At 44.1% G+C, this 17,358-nt stretch overlaps 1 protein-coding gene across 2 annotated transcripts in view; it reads left to right on the forward strand.

Moving 5' to 3' along the window:
* Nucleotides 1-17,358, forward strand: part of galntl6 (polypeptide N-acetylgalactosaminyltransferase like 6) — a 1,051,879-nt gene that overhangs the window by 949,517 nt on the left and 85,004 nt on the right. For both annotated transcript variants that reach the window (XM_052019321.1, XM_052019322.1), the window contains exon 7: nt 10,163-10,280. In XM_052019321.1, the coding sequence (XP_051875281.1) occupies nt 10,163-10,280 (118 nt within the window). The remainder of the gene's footprint in view (nt 1-10,162; nt 10,281-17,358) is intronic.

Consider the following 17,358-nt stretch of genomic DNA (forward strand, 5'->3'; position numbering starts at 1 on the left):
TATTATAGAGGTGTATAATATCATGAGGGGCATAGATACCGTGAAGGCGCAATCTTTTTCCCAGGGTTGGGGAATCAAGAACTAGAGGTCGAGGTTTAAGCTGAGAGGGGAGAGATTTAGTTGGAACCTGAGTGGTAAGTTTTTCACCCAGAAGGTGCTCAGTATATGGAATGAGCTGGCAGAGGAGGTAGTTGAGGCAGGTACATTAACAACATTTGAAAGGAACTTGGACAGGAACATGGACAGGAAAGGTTTAAAGGGATATGGGCTGAACACAGGCAAATGGGACCAGCTGAGGTGGGAACCAAGAGCCCATTTCCGTGCTGTATGACTCTATGACTGCATGACCACTTTATCAACTTCTGCTGCGTCAGGGATTCCTTGGATTTGTAACACCAAGATCCCTGTGTTAGTCAAATCCAATCATAGCGTGGGCAGGATTGGTGGTTAGGGAGTGGGGGGGGGTTACAGGTTAGCATTCCTACTTCTGCTATCCCACCACAAGCAGTGCTAGAAACATCCTTTACCTCTCGTGCAAAGCCATCCACACCTCCCTTCAGCTGTCGGGTGTCCTCAGCACCCAATCTGAAAGCCAGAAATATTCTCAGCACACAGATGCGTCAAAATATTTAAATTGTCACCTGCGTGAGAGCAGATTGGTCGCTTGTGACCCTGCCCACACCAAACATCTCCAATCCCCTACATGAACCCTATCAGTCACCCTCTGTTAAAACTCGAGGTGGTCAGATTTACAGGCCACTGGGAAAGGATATGAATAATTTTCACAAAGCACTCATTTTGGTTGTTATAGTTACAAGGAAAAGAAAAATATTAAGGAAGGGAAGAATTGCAAGTCATTAGAATTCACAATTAGTAATTCAGGATTAACAGCAAATAGATTTTGGATTTATTGCCATGCTAAATTAATAATTGTACACACAAATAATGCAAAATCAGTTACGTTTACACAATTGTGCAACGTGAATCTTTGGCGGTTCAATGTACAGTGGGCAATGATGGGTGTTTTAGTAAATTCATTGCAAAATAATTACTGTGATAATATTCTGCTCGATTGCAAAGACATTACGCTAAGTTATAAATGTATTGGTATGAATTAATATTGTAATTAATTACCCAGTATAATTATGCTTTTATTAATGAAATGAATTGGAGGAATCTAACGAGACAAGGGGACAAAATGAATGCAAAGAATATTACTATAGGCCAAGGGACACATGACAAATTGAAGGACTCCCTTGCCAACTATATTTTTGTCTGAATTTTCTGCATATTATAGTGAGGTACATTAGTACTGGAGAACAGAGAACTCTCCACTCTGGGAAAGGAATGATTTTCATTTCCATGACACTGGAGTGGATACAGCACAGTTTCAGCACAGACAGAAGCGCAAAATTATGAAGAGATGTTGCCAAGACCAGGCTTATAGTTTTTAATAAAAATAGACAATGCTGGAAAAACAGATTTAATGTTTCAGGTCAAAGACCCTTCGGGAGAACTGATCAGATCAGATTTATTTTTATCACTGATGTCTATGACATGAAATTTGTTATTCTGGGGCAGCAGTACAGAGCAAAGATATAAATTTACAATAAATTACAAAAATAAATGCATAGTGCAAAAAAAAGTATAACAAGGTAGTGTTCACGGGTTCATGGACCATTCAGGAATCTGACGGTGGAGGGGAAGAAGCTGTTCCTGAATCATTGAGTGTGGGTCTTCAGGCTCCTGTACCTCCTTCCTGATGGTAGTAATGAGAAGAGGGCATGTCACGGATGGTGAGGGTCTTTGATGATGAATGCCACCTTCTTGAGGAAGCAGCTCTTGAAGATGTCCCCGATGGTGGGGATGGTTGTGCCCGTGATGGAGCCGGCTGAGTCTACAACCCTCTACAGCCTCTTGCGATCCTGTGCAACTGGAAAGGAGCCAAAAGAAGCTCATTAAGGTGCAGGGAAGGTTGGTGAGGCAGATGTCTCTGATAGGGTAAAACCATGAGGATATGGTGTAGACAAGGTTATCGGGTCAAGTAGTGGATGGGAGCAATTAGAGAGTAAGAACATAGACAAGAGGATGTAGGAGTTGTGAAATGCAGAGGAGGAGAACATGCCTGGCAGGTCAGGCTGGGCATGTCCTCCACTCCTAGGGCAAAAGAAAAGAAGAATAGGAGGAAAAAAGCAAACAGGCTGAGCTAACCTCACAGATGGACAACTGATACAGAGAAATCAAGTCACCTGAGGTTGTGGAATTCAATACTGAGTCCAGAAGACTCAAGTTAAGTCTGTTAAGAATGTTAAGACTGCAATGCGCCCAGACTGAAGATGAGATGCTGTTCCTCAAGCAACAGACAATCTGCTGGAGGACCTCAGTGGATCAAGCAGCATCTGCGGGAGGAAAGGGATTGTCGATGTTCTGGGCTGAATACAGGGTTTCGACCCGGAAAGTCAACAATTCCTCTCCTCCCATCGATGCTGCTCGACCCGTTGAGGTCTTCCAGCAGATTGTCTGTTCCTCCAGATTCCAGCAACTCTTGCATCTCTGCTGGTCCTCAAGCTTATGTTGTGCTTCACTGTGATAGTACAGGAGGCCACAGACTGATAGGTCAGAGTGGGAGTGGGATGGAGAATTAAAGTGGCAGGCGATGGGAAGCTCAAGGTCACCCCTGTAGACTGAATGCAGGTGCTCTGCAAAGTGATCACCTAACGTGCATTTGGTTTCACCAACGTAGAGGAGACCACTTTGTGAACACCAGATGCAGTGCATTGGATGGGAAGATGTGCAAATGAACTGCTGCTTCACCTGGAAAGACTGCTGGGTCCCTGGATGGTGGGAAGGGAAGAGGTGAAAAGGCGGAAGTTGCATCGCCTGTGGTTGCAAGGGAGTGTCGTAAGAAGAGGGGTAGTTGGTGGGAAAGGAAGAGTGGACCAGGGACTCGCAAAGGGAATGGTCCCTGAGAAATGTTGGGGGGGGGGTGGGGGTGGGAGACAGGAAGGTGTGTCTGGTGGTGGAATCTCTTTGAAGATGGTAAGAATTGAGGAGAACAATCTGTTGAACGTGGAGTCTGGTGGGGTTGAAGGTGAGGGCTAGGAGAAACCTATCCTTGTTTTGTCCTGGAAGAGAAGGGGTGAAAGAGGAGGTGCAGGAAATGGATGAGATGTGGTCAAGGGCTCAGTTAACAATGGGAGAGGGCAAGTGTCACCGTTCAGCAAGAAGGAAGACATTGAAAAGGCACCTGTATGGAGAGTCGCATCATTGGAACAACTATGATGGAAGTGGGGGAACTGGGAGAATGGAAGAGCTTCCTCACAGGAGGTCGGATGGGATGAAGAGCAGTTGAGATAGCTGTGCGAGTCAGTAGATTTGTAATGGATGTTAGTAGCTGGACTATCCCCTGAAATGGAGACAGAGAGAGCCAGGGAATGAAGGATCATGTGAAGATGGGGGCAGGGTGGAAATTGATAAGAGATAAGATATCTTTATTAGTCACACGTACATTGAAACACACAGTGAAATACACCTTTTGCGTAGAGTGTTCTGGGGCAGCCCGCAAGTGTCGCCACGCTTCCAGAGCCAACATTATTAATTGATAATGAAATTATCAAGTTCTGCATGAGTACCGGTGACAGCACCAATGCAGTCATCAATAAAGAACTGATGGAGTGGGCTCGGGTAGGACAGAAAGGCTGTTCCGTAAATCCCAGAAAAAGTCAGTGATAGCTTGGGACTATGTGAGTCCCCATAGCTGCACCTTTGATCTGGAGGAAGTGAGTGGATTGTCTCAGGTTACAACAGGATCTAGATCAACTAGAAAAGTGGGCAATGGAATGGCAGGTGGAATTTAACTCAGGCAAGCGTGAAATTATGCATTTCGGGAAGGTAAACAAGGCAGGACAAACACAGCAAATGGCAGGACCCTGGGTAGTTTTGTTAAACAGAGGGAGCTAGGGATACAAGTGCATAGTTCCCTAAAAGTGGCAACACAGATAGGCAAGGTGGTGAAGAAGACGTCTGACATGCTTGCCTTCATCAGAAAGGGCACCGAGTACAGGAGTTGTGAAGTCATTTACAGTGGTATTGGTATCAGTATTGGTTTATTATTGTCACTTGTACCAAGGTACAGTGAAAAACTTGTCTTGCATACTGTTCGTACAGGTCAATTCATTGCACAGAGCATTGGGGTAGTACAGGGTAAAAACATTAACAGAATACAGAGTAAAGTGTCACAACTACAGGGAAGTGCATTGCAGGTAGACAATTAGGTGCAAAATCAAACAAGGTAGACTGTGAAGTCAAGAGTCCATCTCATCTTACCAGGGAATCGTTCAATAGTCTTATCACCATGGGATAGAAGCTGTCCTTGAGCCTGGTGGTATGTGCCCTCAGGCTCCTGCGTACAAGATGCCGGTGAGTCCGCATTTGGAGTATTGCGTGCAGTTCTGGCTACCACGCCACAGGAAGAATGTGATTAAGCTAGAGAAGGTGCAGAAAAGATTCACAAGGATGTTGCTGGGACTGGAGGACTTGAGTCATGAGAAAGAAGATAAGCTGGGACTGTTTTCCTGGGGCTAGGGAGGCTGAGGGGTGACCTTCTGGAGGTTTATAAAGTCATGAGGGGCATAGGTAGTGCAGATAGTCCCAGTCTTTTTTCCAAGGTGGGGGAGTCCAAAACTAGAGGCAGAGGTTTAAGGTGAGAGGGGAAAGATTTAAAGGGGACGTAAGGGGCAAGTTATTCACACAAAGGGTGGTGGGTGTATGGAACGAGCTGCCAGAGGAAGTGCTAGAGATAGGTACACTTACGATGTTTAAAAGACATTTGGACAGATACATGGATGTGGAAACGTTTACAGGGATATGGGCCAAACACAGGCAAATGGGACTAGCTCAGGTAGGCACCTTGGTCAGCATGGATGAGTTGAGCAAAGGGTGTATAACTCGATGACTATGATTCTATAAAGCTATCATGGGCAGATGCATCTGCCACAGGTAGCGTGGTGAGACCAATACTAAGTAGGTTTCTTCTTCCTGTTGGTGCCTGCCATAGACTTAATCCGGCAAGACTGAAGCTACCTGGCCACCCTTGGTGATGGACATTAAATATTTCAGGCTGATGAACTTTCATCAGAACTCAGCTTATCGACCTGAAACTTCCCACTGTTTCTCTTTCCACTGATGCTGCCTGACCTGCTGTGAATTTCCAGCATTTGCTGATTTTATTTCAGATTTCCAGCATCTACAATATTTTCATTTTGTTTAAGTATTTTGCAGCTAATAGTATCCATTTTACACATAATGCAATTGAAGCCTGGTACTTTGGAACAGCATTCCACTTGAAACCTTTGTTTAGGCTTCCTTCATTGACATTAGATCTAAGGGTGACCACACTGACAATTTTGGAACAATAGCTTCAGTTGCAGGATGTGAATGTCAGATACTAGCATGCCTGTGGAAAGCTGATCAACTGTTGGTTCATTTTGCAATAAGAGTAATTAATGGGTGGAAGCATCTGTAAATGGTGGTGTTAATGCCCAGCTGGGACTGTGACCTCAAGTATCATACCAAAAGTTATGCATAGAGGAAGAATAGATGTTAGAGTTTTTCAACCTTTCTCTCAGATGTAGCACAAAATCTTTAGACCTTTGGGAGTTCAAAAGGTGCTGTTCCCAGTCCCCACAATCTCCACTGTAGCTTGGTAGATATTTGATTCGGTTCAGTACCACAAAGACTTCCCTTTTCAAGATTCCAGATGAGAAATATTGTGAAGCAAAGCCTTCCCCATATCAACATTGCAAAGAAAGAAAGATTCGCACTTGACCAGGAATTCTTAAGAAGTCCTAAAGCATTTTACAACCAAGCGTGTTTCAATGAAGTGCACTCACTTTTGGAAGATGGGAAACGTTGCAGCCAATTTACACCCAGCAAGCTCCCTGGAGCAGGAATGTGACATTGATAAGATATACCTGGGCTAACTCACCTGCTTCTCTGTGAAATAACGCAAGGAGAGTTTTATATCCAATTGAAGGGCTTTGGTTTAATGCTTCATCGGAAGCACACCAGCTTGAACAGCAGAGGGTCAGATTAAATAAGCATGACTGCTGTAGTATAGTATGAGTAAACATGTCCCCATTTTAACAGAACTGGGGGCAAGTCCCAACCTCTGAAGAGCCAAGCCCTCCCTTGATGGCGTGGCATCTTTGTCAGTTCTCATACCAGCCTGTCTGTGTGGCTCAGGTCAAGTCAAGTCGAGTTTATTGTCATGTGCACAAGTACAGTGAGGTACAGGTACAACGAAATACTTTCTTACAGTAGCATCACAGGTACGTTGATTCAGACAACACACAAAGCATAAATTATACATGAATTATACAAGACGGTGAAGAAAAGATTGTGCAAAACGAGACATTATTTTTAAAAAAACACACTCAGAAATAACATAGAACATAGAACACCACATCTCAGTACAGGCCCTTCAGCCCACAATGTTGTGCCGACAGTATATCCTGCTCTATTATCTATCTAACCCTTCCCTCCCACATAGCACTCCATTTTTCTATCATTCATGTGTTTTTCTAAGAGTCTCTTAAATGTCCCTAATGTATCTGCCCCCACAACCTCTGCCGGCAGTGCGTTCCATGAACCCACCACTCTCAGTGTAAAAAACTTACCTCTGACATCCCCCTTATACCTTCCTCCAATCACCTTAAAATTATACCCCCTCATGTTAGCTATTTTTGCCCTGGGAAAAAGTCTCTACTGTCCGCTCAATCTATGCCTCTTATCATCTTGTACAGCTCTATCAGAAGCGTGGTGACACTTGTGGGCTGCCCCCAGAACACTCTACGCAAAAGATGTAATTCACTGTGTGTTTCCATGTACATGTGACTAATAAAGAAATCTTTTCTTATCTTATCTTATTAGTCACATGTACGTCAAAACACACTGTGAAATGCATCTTTTGCGTAGTGTGTTCTGGAGGCAGCCCGCAAGTGTCGCCACGCTTCTGGCGCCAACATAGCATGCCCACAACTTCCTTACCCGTACATCTTTGGAATGTGGGAGGAAACCGGAGCACCCAGAGGAAACCCACGCAGACACGGGGAGAACGTACAAACTCCTTACAGACAGTGGCCGGAATTGAACCCAGGTCGCTGGCGCTGTAATAGCGTTATGCTAACCGCTACACTACCGTGCCTGCCCAAAAAAACACAGGGGAAAACCACACAGTAACAGGGAGAACATGAAAACTCCAAACAGACAGTGCCAGTGGTCAGGATTGAACCCGTGTCACAGGAGCTGTGAGGCAGCAGCTCTACCAGCTGTGCCACCAATCCTTCCTCCAAAGAGAACAGCCCCAGCTCACTCAACCTATCCTCATAAGACATGCTCTCCAATCCGGGCAGCATTCTGGTAAATCTCCTCTGCACCCTCTCTAAAGCTTCCACATCTTCCTATAATGAGGTGACCAGAACTGAACACAATACCCCAAGTGTGGTCTAACCAGAGTTCTATAGAGCTGCAACATTACCTGGCAGCTCTTGAACTCAATACCCCGACTAATGAAGGCCACTGCTCCATACGCCTTCTGAACAACCCTATCGACCTGCATGGCAACCTTGAGGAATCTATGGACGTGGACCCCAAGATCCCTCTGTTCCTCCACACTGCTAAGAGTCCTGCCAATAAGATAAGTCCATGGTAGTGCAAAAGGTGGTCTGTTGTGTTCCATTGCTGAGGTAGGATTAGGATTGTGCAGATCAGTTCAAGCACCTGATGGTTGTAGGAAAGTAGCTGTTCCTGAACCTGGTGATGTGGGACTTCAGGTTTCATCAGAAAGCGGCATGTTTTCCTTACAACCGCACTCAGCGCATTTGAGAAAGGATCTCTCCAACCAGCAGACTATGGAGACAAGTATTCTTTAAACTGGGTTGGTTAAAGTTCCTAAAATCCAGAGGCTAATGCATTTAGAGCATATGGACCAAGGTTGGACAGCCTAATCTTGTATCTGCTGGAGTTAAAAAAGAGAGAAGGGAGTTGATTGAAACATCTAAGATCCTGAGGGAGCTTGATAGAGTGCATTTAGAAAGGATGTTCCTTCTTTTGGGAATATCCACTGTTTAAAAACAAGAGGTCATCAATTTAAGAAGATGATATGATTTTTTTTCTCTCAAAGAGTTGTGAGTCTTTGGAATTCTCTTCCTCGAAGAGAAATGGAAGAAGAGTCTCAGACTGTTTTTCAGACAGAGATAGATGGATTCTTGATAGGCAAGGGGTGAAAGGTTACTGCAGATAGGCAGAAAGTCATGATCTTATTAAGTGGCAGAATTGGCTTAAGGGGCAAGTGGCTTCCTGCAGCTCATAATTCAGATGTAAGTGGATATTGGAACAGAACTCGGCGCTTGAGGCCCTCAGACCTGTTCAGCCATTCAGATTCTGTCTAGTCTGTGACCTAACTATCTATATTTACCTTGTGCTCATAGCAAACATCTATTCAACATAAATTTAGAGCTAACAATTGATCCAGCTTTCACCATTTGCGGAAAAGAGTTCTAAATTTCTATCATCCTTTAATTGTAGAAGTGTTTCCACACCTCACCTTTGGCTCTATTTATTAGACTCTTCCTTCTGGTCCTACACTCCCCTATCAGCAGAAATAGTTTTGCTCTCTCCACATCTGTTTATTTCACTGTTGTGAAAATTTCAATAAAGTAACAAAACTATATCGCAAAAAAACTTCAATGGAGAACAAGAGCTGGGACATCATGTTACAGTTCTACAAATCGTTGGTGAGGCTGCAGTTGAAATATCGTGTGCAGTTCTGGTCACCATGCTATAGGAAGGATGTGATTAAGTTAGGGAGGGTGGAGAAAAGATTCACAAAAATGTTGCTGGGACTGGAGGGCTTGAGTTGTAAAGAGAGACTGGAAACTGGATAGGTATTGTTTTCTCTGAAGCGAAGGGGCTGATGGGTGACCTTAAAGAGGTTTATAAACTCGTGAGGGGCATAGATAAGGTGAATGGTCACAGTCTTTTCCCAGGGTAGGGGAGTCTAAAAACTGGAGGGCAGAGGTTTAAAGTGAGTGGGTAAGATTTAAAGGGGACCTGAGGGGCAAGTTTTTCACACAGACGGTGGTGGGTATATGGAACGAGCTGGTAGAGACAGATACAATTAAAATGTTTAAAGCACATTTGGACAGGTACATGCAGAGGAAAGGTTTAGAGGGATATGAGCCAAATGCAGATAAATGAGACTAGCTCAGACAGGCAACTTGGTTGGCATGGATGAGCCAGGCAGAAGGATCTGTTTCCATGCTGTATATCTCTATGACTCTAAAATCATCCTTTAACCACTTAAACCCTGGTTTGCCCAATTCTTTGCAATTTAACCCTTGGATTCAAGTAGAAATGCAACCTGTTATCATGTGCTGAATATGTGATTTGGTGGCATCTAGACAAGGACATAAGAAAATAGGAGAAGCAGTTGGCCACTCAGCCCCTCAATCCTCCCTTACCATTGAGTACGTTCTTAGCTGATCTGCCCCAGGTCCCACCTCCTTTGTGCCAGTTCCCCATAGCCCTCAATTCCCTGATCTTTCAAAAAGCCATCTGCTTCCTCTTCAAATACTCCCAATGATCTGACCTCCAAATCCCTTCAGAGTCAGGAGTTCCAGAGATTCTCCACCTTTGCAAGAAGATATTGGACTCTTTCAGAAAGTAGGTTCTACTCAGCCTGGTAAAAATGCCCAGACACCATTCCACTAGGCACTTAACATGAGGAACAAAGGATGAACTTACAGGTAGCATTCTGGTAGATCTGTTCTTCCCTCCCTCCAAGGCCAAGAAGTCATTTCTAATAGATTCAGATTCAGATTGGTTTATTGTCATATGAAATTCCTTGCTCATGTGAAGCTCATACCTCACAGCTAACATATGATGCCAAGAGCTAAACAATGTGTCTCCCAGTTCTCCAGAAGTTTATTTTGTCTGACCAGATTTGTATTTGATACTTTCATTCTCAGCTGGAATTGTGGATGACAAATAATCAACCCCGGTTCACATCCCTCTTCTTTACTGGTTTTCTATTGCATGTGTCTACATAGCCCTGGAAGGGAAGGATTAATGCACAGAATTCAGCATCACCTTTATCTTTCAGGTCCCCTGTTATGGCTGGAGGCCTTTTTGCCGTGGATCAGCAATGGTTCTGGGAATTGGGTGGCTATGACCCAGGACTGGAAATCTGGGGAGGGGAGCAGTATGAGATATCATTCAAGGTGAGTTAACATGGTAACTTCTACTGCAGGCTCTGATCTTCCTGGCGTGCTTTAGCATTGCTAAATTTTACAATTGTTGTTGTTTAGAAAAGTGGTTCTTCTGGGGGTAGTTGCTTCTTATTCCTGTCCTCTGGGGTTGTCCTGAATCTGTCCAGGTGGGGTCAAACAAGGCTTACAGAGCATCACACCCCAGAATCCTTCTAAAGTTTTACAGGACTGGGAGAACACCATAAATAACAAAAATAAATAGAGACATTATGCAGCATTTAATACAACATGTTATATGAAACTACCAAACAATATATGACGTAAAATATTCCAAGTTATTGCCCATTGGCATGACCCCTGTACTCTGCACATTACATTGCTTTAACACTAACCTGTCACTGTGGTCTTCCCTTCCAACTCTGACTCTGAATTCAACTCACCGTAATGATCACGTGAAGGAACGTTTTCCCAGGGTTCAGGTCTTTTTGCAGCTATCTCCAAGTTACCAAAGTTTGCCCTGAACCTTCCTTGCTTCATAATGCAAACATCACATCCCTCCACTTTGGTTGATGAAGTCCTGATGCAGAAAGGTCGACAACTCCCTTCCTCCCACAGATGCTGCTCGACCCGCTGGGTTCCTCCAGCAGATTGTCTGTTGCAAACTGACATTAACATCATTTGAGGATCTTTCACCGAACATAGAATACAGAACAGCACAGCACAAGAACAGACTCTTTGGTCCACGATGTCTGTGCCGACTCTGATGCCAATTTTAGCTCATCCCATCTCCATGCACATGGTCTATATCTTATCCCTGTTCATGTGTCCATCTAAATGCCTGTTAAATGGTGCTGTTGTATCTACTTCCACCTGTTCCTCTGGTAGCACGTTCCAGGCGCCTACCACTCAGTACGTAAAATAAAAATTGCCTTGCAAATCTCCTTCTGTTTCTGCTCACTGGGTGACACTGTGGTGCAACTGGGCAAGCGGCTACCTCCCAGCATCAGCCACCCAGGTTCAATCCTGACCTCCGGTGCTGGCCTTGTGTCATTTGTATGTTCTCCTTGTGACATTGCAGGTTTCCAGGCAGCATCCAGGTAAACCTCTTCTGCACCCTCTCCAAAGCCTCCACATCCTTCCTGTAATGGGGCGACCCAAAACGCACGCAATACTCCAAGTGCGGCCTAGTGAGGGGAGAATAAAAATGGATTAGTGTAAATGGGAGCTCGATGGTCGCCACGGATACAGTGGGCCGAAGGATCTGTTTCCATGCTGTATCTCTCTCCGCTTCTAGTAAGAACAGCTGTCACACCAGAGGGGTTCAGAGAAGAACACATAAATTCACAAAGTACAGAAACATTTACTTTAACATTTCCATATAAAATTAAGCCGCGCTCATTTCTTGAAAGTGACTGTGCAATCTGCGCTCCCAGTGTATCTTGGGAAATTGGAAGTCAGTGGGGCCATGGGGATTTGGTGCTGTTAAACCCTCAGGCTGCAGTGAGGGAGGGGGTAACAACGCCTATCTCCGTGTACAAATCTCCAGCGTCTGGAGCGCGACTCATCAAGAAGGTCAGGCCGCATCTGCAGGAAGAGAAACCGAGTCAACGTTTCAGGTCAAAGACCCTTCGTCAGAAGTGGGAAGGAGACAAAAGGAGTTTGTTATTCTGCAGGGCGGGTGGGGGATGGGGTAAAACCAGGGTGACCATGGGGATAAGTTGTAAGCATGGTTACCTGGTCAATGAGGGAATGGGAATCGTTAGGGAGCGAGAACATCGTGATAAGGTAGGGGTTGTAAAATGCAGAGCAGGAAGACATGCCTGGTAGGTCCTCCCTTTCACAACTCCAACTCTCGTTTGTCTATGTTCTTTTGTCTGTGGTCTCACTCTCTAATGGCACCCATTCACTCACTGACCCAGTCACCTTGTTTACCAGGTTATCTCCATGGTTACCCCAGAGACTTCTCCTTCCCCCATCCTCCCTGCGTCTCAACGAGCCTCCTTTGCTGTCTTCCTAGTTCTGACTAGGGTTTCCAACCTGAACCATTAGCTCTGTTTTCCCTCCCACAGATGCTGCCTGACCTGCTGACTATTTCCGGCATCTTCTGCTACTATTTTCGATTTCCAGCATCTGCAAGTTTTTTTTTTGATGTTCACAATTCATCCAACCTTGTTTTGCTTTTAAGAATTTGCAACCTCGCTCCGCAATTTCCCACAAAAGGCCAACAGCAAGCCGCACATTCAGTGCTTCACGTTGGCATGAAAACCTCAAAGCTCAGTTGACTCAGGAATACGTAAGGTGCAGTCAACCAGATATTTATTGCATCTGTCAAAAGCCCACCACCATCTGAGACTTCATTACCCTATCCTCCTGTGATCTGTCACTTTCTGCTCCGTAATTGAAATGCAGGACTTACCTCCCTGTTTAGTATCTGAGGGGAACCATGGTAACACCAGACAGAGTTCAGAAGGTAAATTGCTTTGATGTATTTTGCTGAGGGAACAGATTCATCGAGAGACTCTTGTGTCACTGGGGCTTCCATCTTCGTCACCACCTGTCACTTATCTCATTAAAGATACTGACCTCGGGCATCTGCTTATGGTTATTAACATAAAGGAAGCTAATAGCTACACCATTCCTTCAACTGTAAAACTGGTTGTAGCCCATTATCAGCAGGATACTTGGCAGAGGATGAAGGTCAGTATGACATTAACAGTGACTATAACTGTAGTTGATGGGAATCGGACAGACATTGAGATACCATTGGTTGATAGCAAGAATCACATCAAAGGCTTTCGCAAAGCTAATATGGAGGCAATTGGGATACATTCTCCATGATAAAAAGTCAAAGTCAAGTTTACTGTCATATGCACAAGTACATGTGTGCACAGGTGCAATGAAAAACTTATTTGCAGCAGCATCACAGGCGCGTAGCAGCAGATAAGCAGCGTTCACAAAAAAGACATAAACACAAATTAAACACAATTTTTGCAAGAAAAATTTTGAACAAAAAAAACAAAGTCCATTTTAGTGCAAAGTGATCAAAGTGGTCATATTGTTGCTGAATTGGAGTGATTGGGGTTGTGCCGGTTGGTTCAAGTACCGAATGGTTGAAGGGAAGTAGCTGTTCCTGAACCTGGTGGTGTGGGACTTCAGGCTTTTGTACCTCCTGCCTGATGGTAGCAGTGAGAAGATGGCATGGCCCGGATGGTGGGGATTTTTGATGATGGTTGATGTCTTCTTGAGTCCTGGGGATTAAGGAGGAAGAAACATTCACTTATCTACTGGTCAAGTTCACAGTCTCTATATTTAAATAATGCCCTTCTTAGGAAGGACCAATGGAATTAAAGACCATGTTTCCTCTGGAGAAGGTGCAAAGTAGATTCACTAGGAGGTCTCAGTTATGAGGGGAGGCTGGATGCCTGAGTTTGTTTACCTTGGAGAAGGCTGAGGGGGGACCTCACTGAAATTATGAGGGGCATAGAGAGGATAGACAGTAGTAAACATTTTCCTGATAGCTGAGGTATCTGTAACTGAGGGCATACATTTAAGGTAAGGAGTAAGAGGTTTAGAGGGGCTCAGGAAAAATATTCACCTCAAAGGTGTTTGGAATTTGGAACACACTGCCTGAGACGGTGCTGGAGGCAAAGGTTCTCACAACATTTGAGTAGTGTGTAGATGAACACTTGAATTGCCCAGGGGTAGCAGGCTACAGACCAAGTAAATGGGATTAGTATAAATGGGTGCTTGATGGTCGGCAGGGACAGGGGTGGGTCGAAGTTCCTCTTTAAGATAAGATTTCTTTATTAGTCACACGTACATCGAAACACACAGTGAAATGCATCTTTTGCATAGAGTGTTCTGGGGGCAGCCCGCAAGTGTCGCCACGCTTCCGGCACCAACATAGCATGCCCACAACTTCCTAACCCATACGTCTTGGAATGTGGGAGGAAACCAGAGCACCGGGAGGAAACCCGGGGAGAATGTACAAACTCCTTACAGATAGCGGCCGGAATTGAACCCGGTCACTGGTGCTATAATAGCATCACACTAACTGCTACAATACCGTGCTATATGACTCCACAACTCTAAAATTTGCAGCTTTTGCAGACTTTGACTATACAACAAGTCAGTGGTTGAGTACCCTACTCCAGTTGAATCATCTATGACTCCCCAAAGTCTTTCAAGCCTCTACAACACACACCAGGGGTGTGACAGAATTCTCTCCTCACTTGCCTCAGTGAGTGTAGCTCCACCAGTACTCATGAAGCTTGACAGCATCCACAGTAAAGCCACCCAATTGAATGGTACCGGAAACACCATCGTAAACATTGGCCAGAACGTGCTCAACGCAACCTCATGTTTGCACTTCCCCAGTCCCTGCAACCATGCTAAACTTTCACAGCCTCATAAGTCCAATCACCTCAAGTCACCAAGATGCCCCATCCAAGCTAGTCCCATCTGGCAGCATTTGTCCCATAACCTTCTAAACCTTTCGGATCCATGTACCTGTCCAACTGTTCTTTGTTATTGTACCTGCCTCAACCACTTCCTCTGACAGCTCATTCCACATACATACCACCCTTTGTGTAAAAAAAGTTGCCCCTTAAGTTCTTTCCCCTCTCACCTTAGACCTATGCCCTCTAGTTTTTGATTCCCCAACCCTGGGAAAAAGACTGTGTGCACTCACCCTATCTATGCCCCTCACGATTTTATCAACCTCTACACCTCATGCTATCAAAGACGTTTTAATCTGTTTCTACATGTCTCTGGTATTCAGAGACTTATAAAAACAGTTAAAATAAAACTAAATAGATTTCAAAAATTATTAAAAATGTAAAGCATATAACATAATAACTTTATTTGAGAACAAAGTTAACTAATGTATCACACTGGCTTGGGACTGAAGTAAAACATCGGCCAGAGTAAAGAACTGTGGGATCCTCTCTCTAAAGGTCACAGTGTACCAGATGGATCTTTCTTTCAACATTTTGATAAATACGTGGTTACTATTATTGACACTGGCATTTTGTCACTCCTGCTTTTTTTAACTAAGTTCAGACTCCCATATTTGCATAGCAGGTTTTGAACTTGCATTCTGCTATTAGTTCAGGTTCCTAAATTATTAGGCTAGAAGCATAAATGCCACACAACCGTAACCCGAATAATTCTATAGTCAGGGGGAAATGTAAGAACATAATGGAAGCAGGAATAGGCTACTTGGGCCCTCAAGCCTGCCCCACCATTCAATATGATCATGGCTGATCTGCCTCAGGCCTCATCTCGTCTTCTATGTCAGTTCCCCTAGGCCCTCAATTCCCTGATCTTCCAAAAAAATTACCTGCTTCTTTTTAAAATACCCCGATAGCTTCCACAACCCTCCATGGTAAGAGTTAAGAGAGTTAACTGTAAATTGATTTATGATTGTCACGTGTTCCACGGTACAGTGAAAGACTTTGTTTAGCATGCTATCCATACACATCATATTATAATGATACAGGATATTATTACAGTGAGTGGCACTCTCACCTCTGATTCAGAAAATTGTGGGTTCAAATCTCACAAAAGGCTTGAGCATTAAAATCTTTCGAGTGCAGTACCAAGGGAGTGCAGTCAGAAGTATCCTGTTTTGAACGAAACAAAAAACCAAAGCTCCACTGTTTCTTTTAAGTGTACGTGAAAGGTTGTGGAGGAGACATGAAAGGTGCTGTAGAACTGCAAGTCATTCTTGCTGATGAGATGAGAATAGAGGACATGTTGTGAAGAGGGCACTCAGGCTCTGAAGCAGGATATAGTCAGGTTGAGTGAGGAGGTGAAAACTTGGCAAATGGAGTTAATGGAGCAAAGCAGGAGGTCATGTGCTTCAGAAAGAGGAATCAAAAGGCCGACAATTATTCAAATTGAGGGAGGCTGGAGGTGAGTGGAATGCAGAGAGACCAAGGTGTTCCTATGCATGAAACAGAAAGTGTTAGCACACAGGTGCAGCAATTAATTAGGAAGTAAATGGCATATAGGCATTTATTGCTACAGGGTTGGACTTTAAAAATCGAGAAGTATTGTTAGAAATGTATAGCAAATTAGTGAGGTCACATTTGGAGTACTTTGTACTTGGAATACTGTGGAGAATGAGGGGTGATCTTATAGAGGTGTATAATATCATGAGGGGCATAGATATGGTTGGGGAATCTAGAACTAGAGGGCATAGGTTTAAGTTGAGAGGGGAAAGATTTAATTGGAACCTGAGGGAGCAACTTTGAGAGTGGTCAGTATATTGGAATGAGCTGCCAGAGGAAGTGTTTGAAGCAGGGACATTAACAACATTTAAAAGACACTCGGGCATGGTACATGGATAGGAAAGGTTTAGAGAGAAATGGGCCAAATGTGGGCAAATGGGACTAGCTTAGATGGGAATATTGGTCGGTATGGACAACCTGAGGGAACTGTTTCCATGCTGTATTACTCTATGAATCTATAAATCTATGACTGTGGTCCCATTATTTAAGAAAGAATATACAGGCATTAGAGACCATCCTGAAGAAATTCTCTAGGTAATTCCCCCAAAAAGAGGGTTGTCCCATCAAGAGAGGCCAAAAAGTTAGATCAGCATTCTTTGAAGCAAAGAAGAATATAAGATACTAAGGGGGCATGACAGGGTGGATGTCCACTAGTGAGTGCAACCTAAACAAGGGGACGTGGTTATAAGGTAAGTGGGTGGTCATTTAAAACTGAGGTGCGTAGAAACTTTTTCTCACAGAGAGTGGTGATTCTTTGGAGTTCTCTACCCTGGAAGATTATGGAGGCTAAATCACTGGGGGTATCTAAAGAGGTAGACAATCTTTTAAAAAATGAAGGAATTGAGGGCTATGTGGAAATGACACAGGAGAGATGAGGCCTGGGGCAGACGATATTGAATGGCAGAGTAGGTTTGAGGGGTCTGGTGATCTACACTTGACTCGTTATCCTTATGGTTCTTACATTATACCATGAACAAGTGAGGTTGTCAGAAAGCAGATGCTGAATATCTGAAATAAAACAGAAAACACTGGAGATGCTCAGTGTACATGAAGAGAGGCAGTTAATGTTTGGGCTG

Source organism: Pristis pectinata, chromosome 7, assembly GCF_009764475.1.
Source record: "Pristis pectinata isolate sPriPec2 chromosome 7, sPriPec2.1.pri, whole genome shotgun sequence".
Classification (NCBI taxonomy): domain Eukaryota; kingdom Metazoa; phylum Chordata; class Chondrichthyes; order Rhinopristiformes; family Pristidae; genus Pristis; species Pristis pectinata.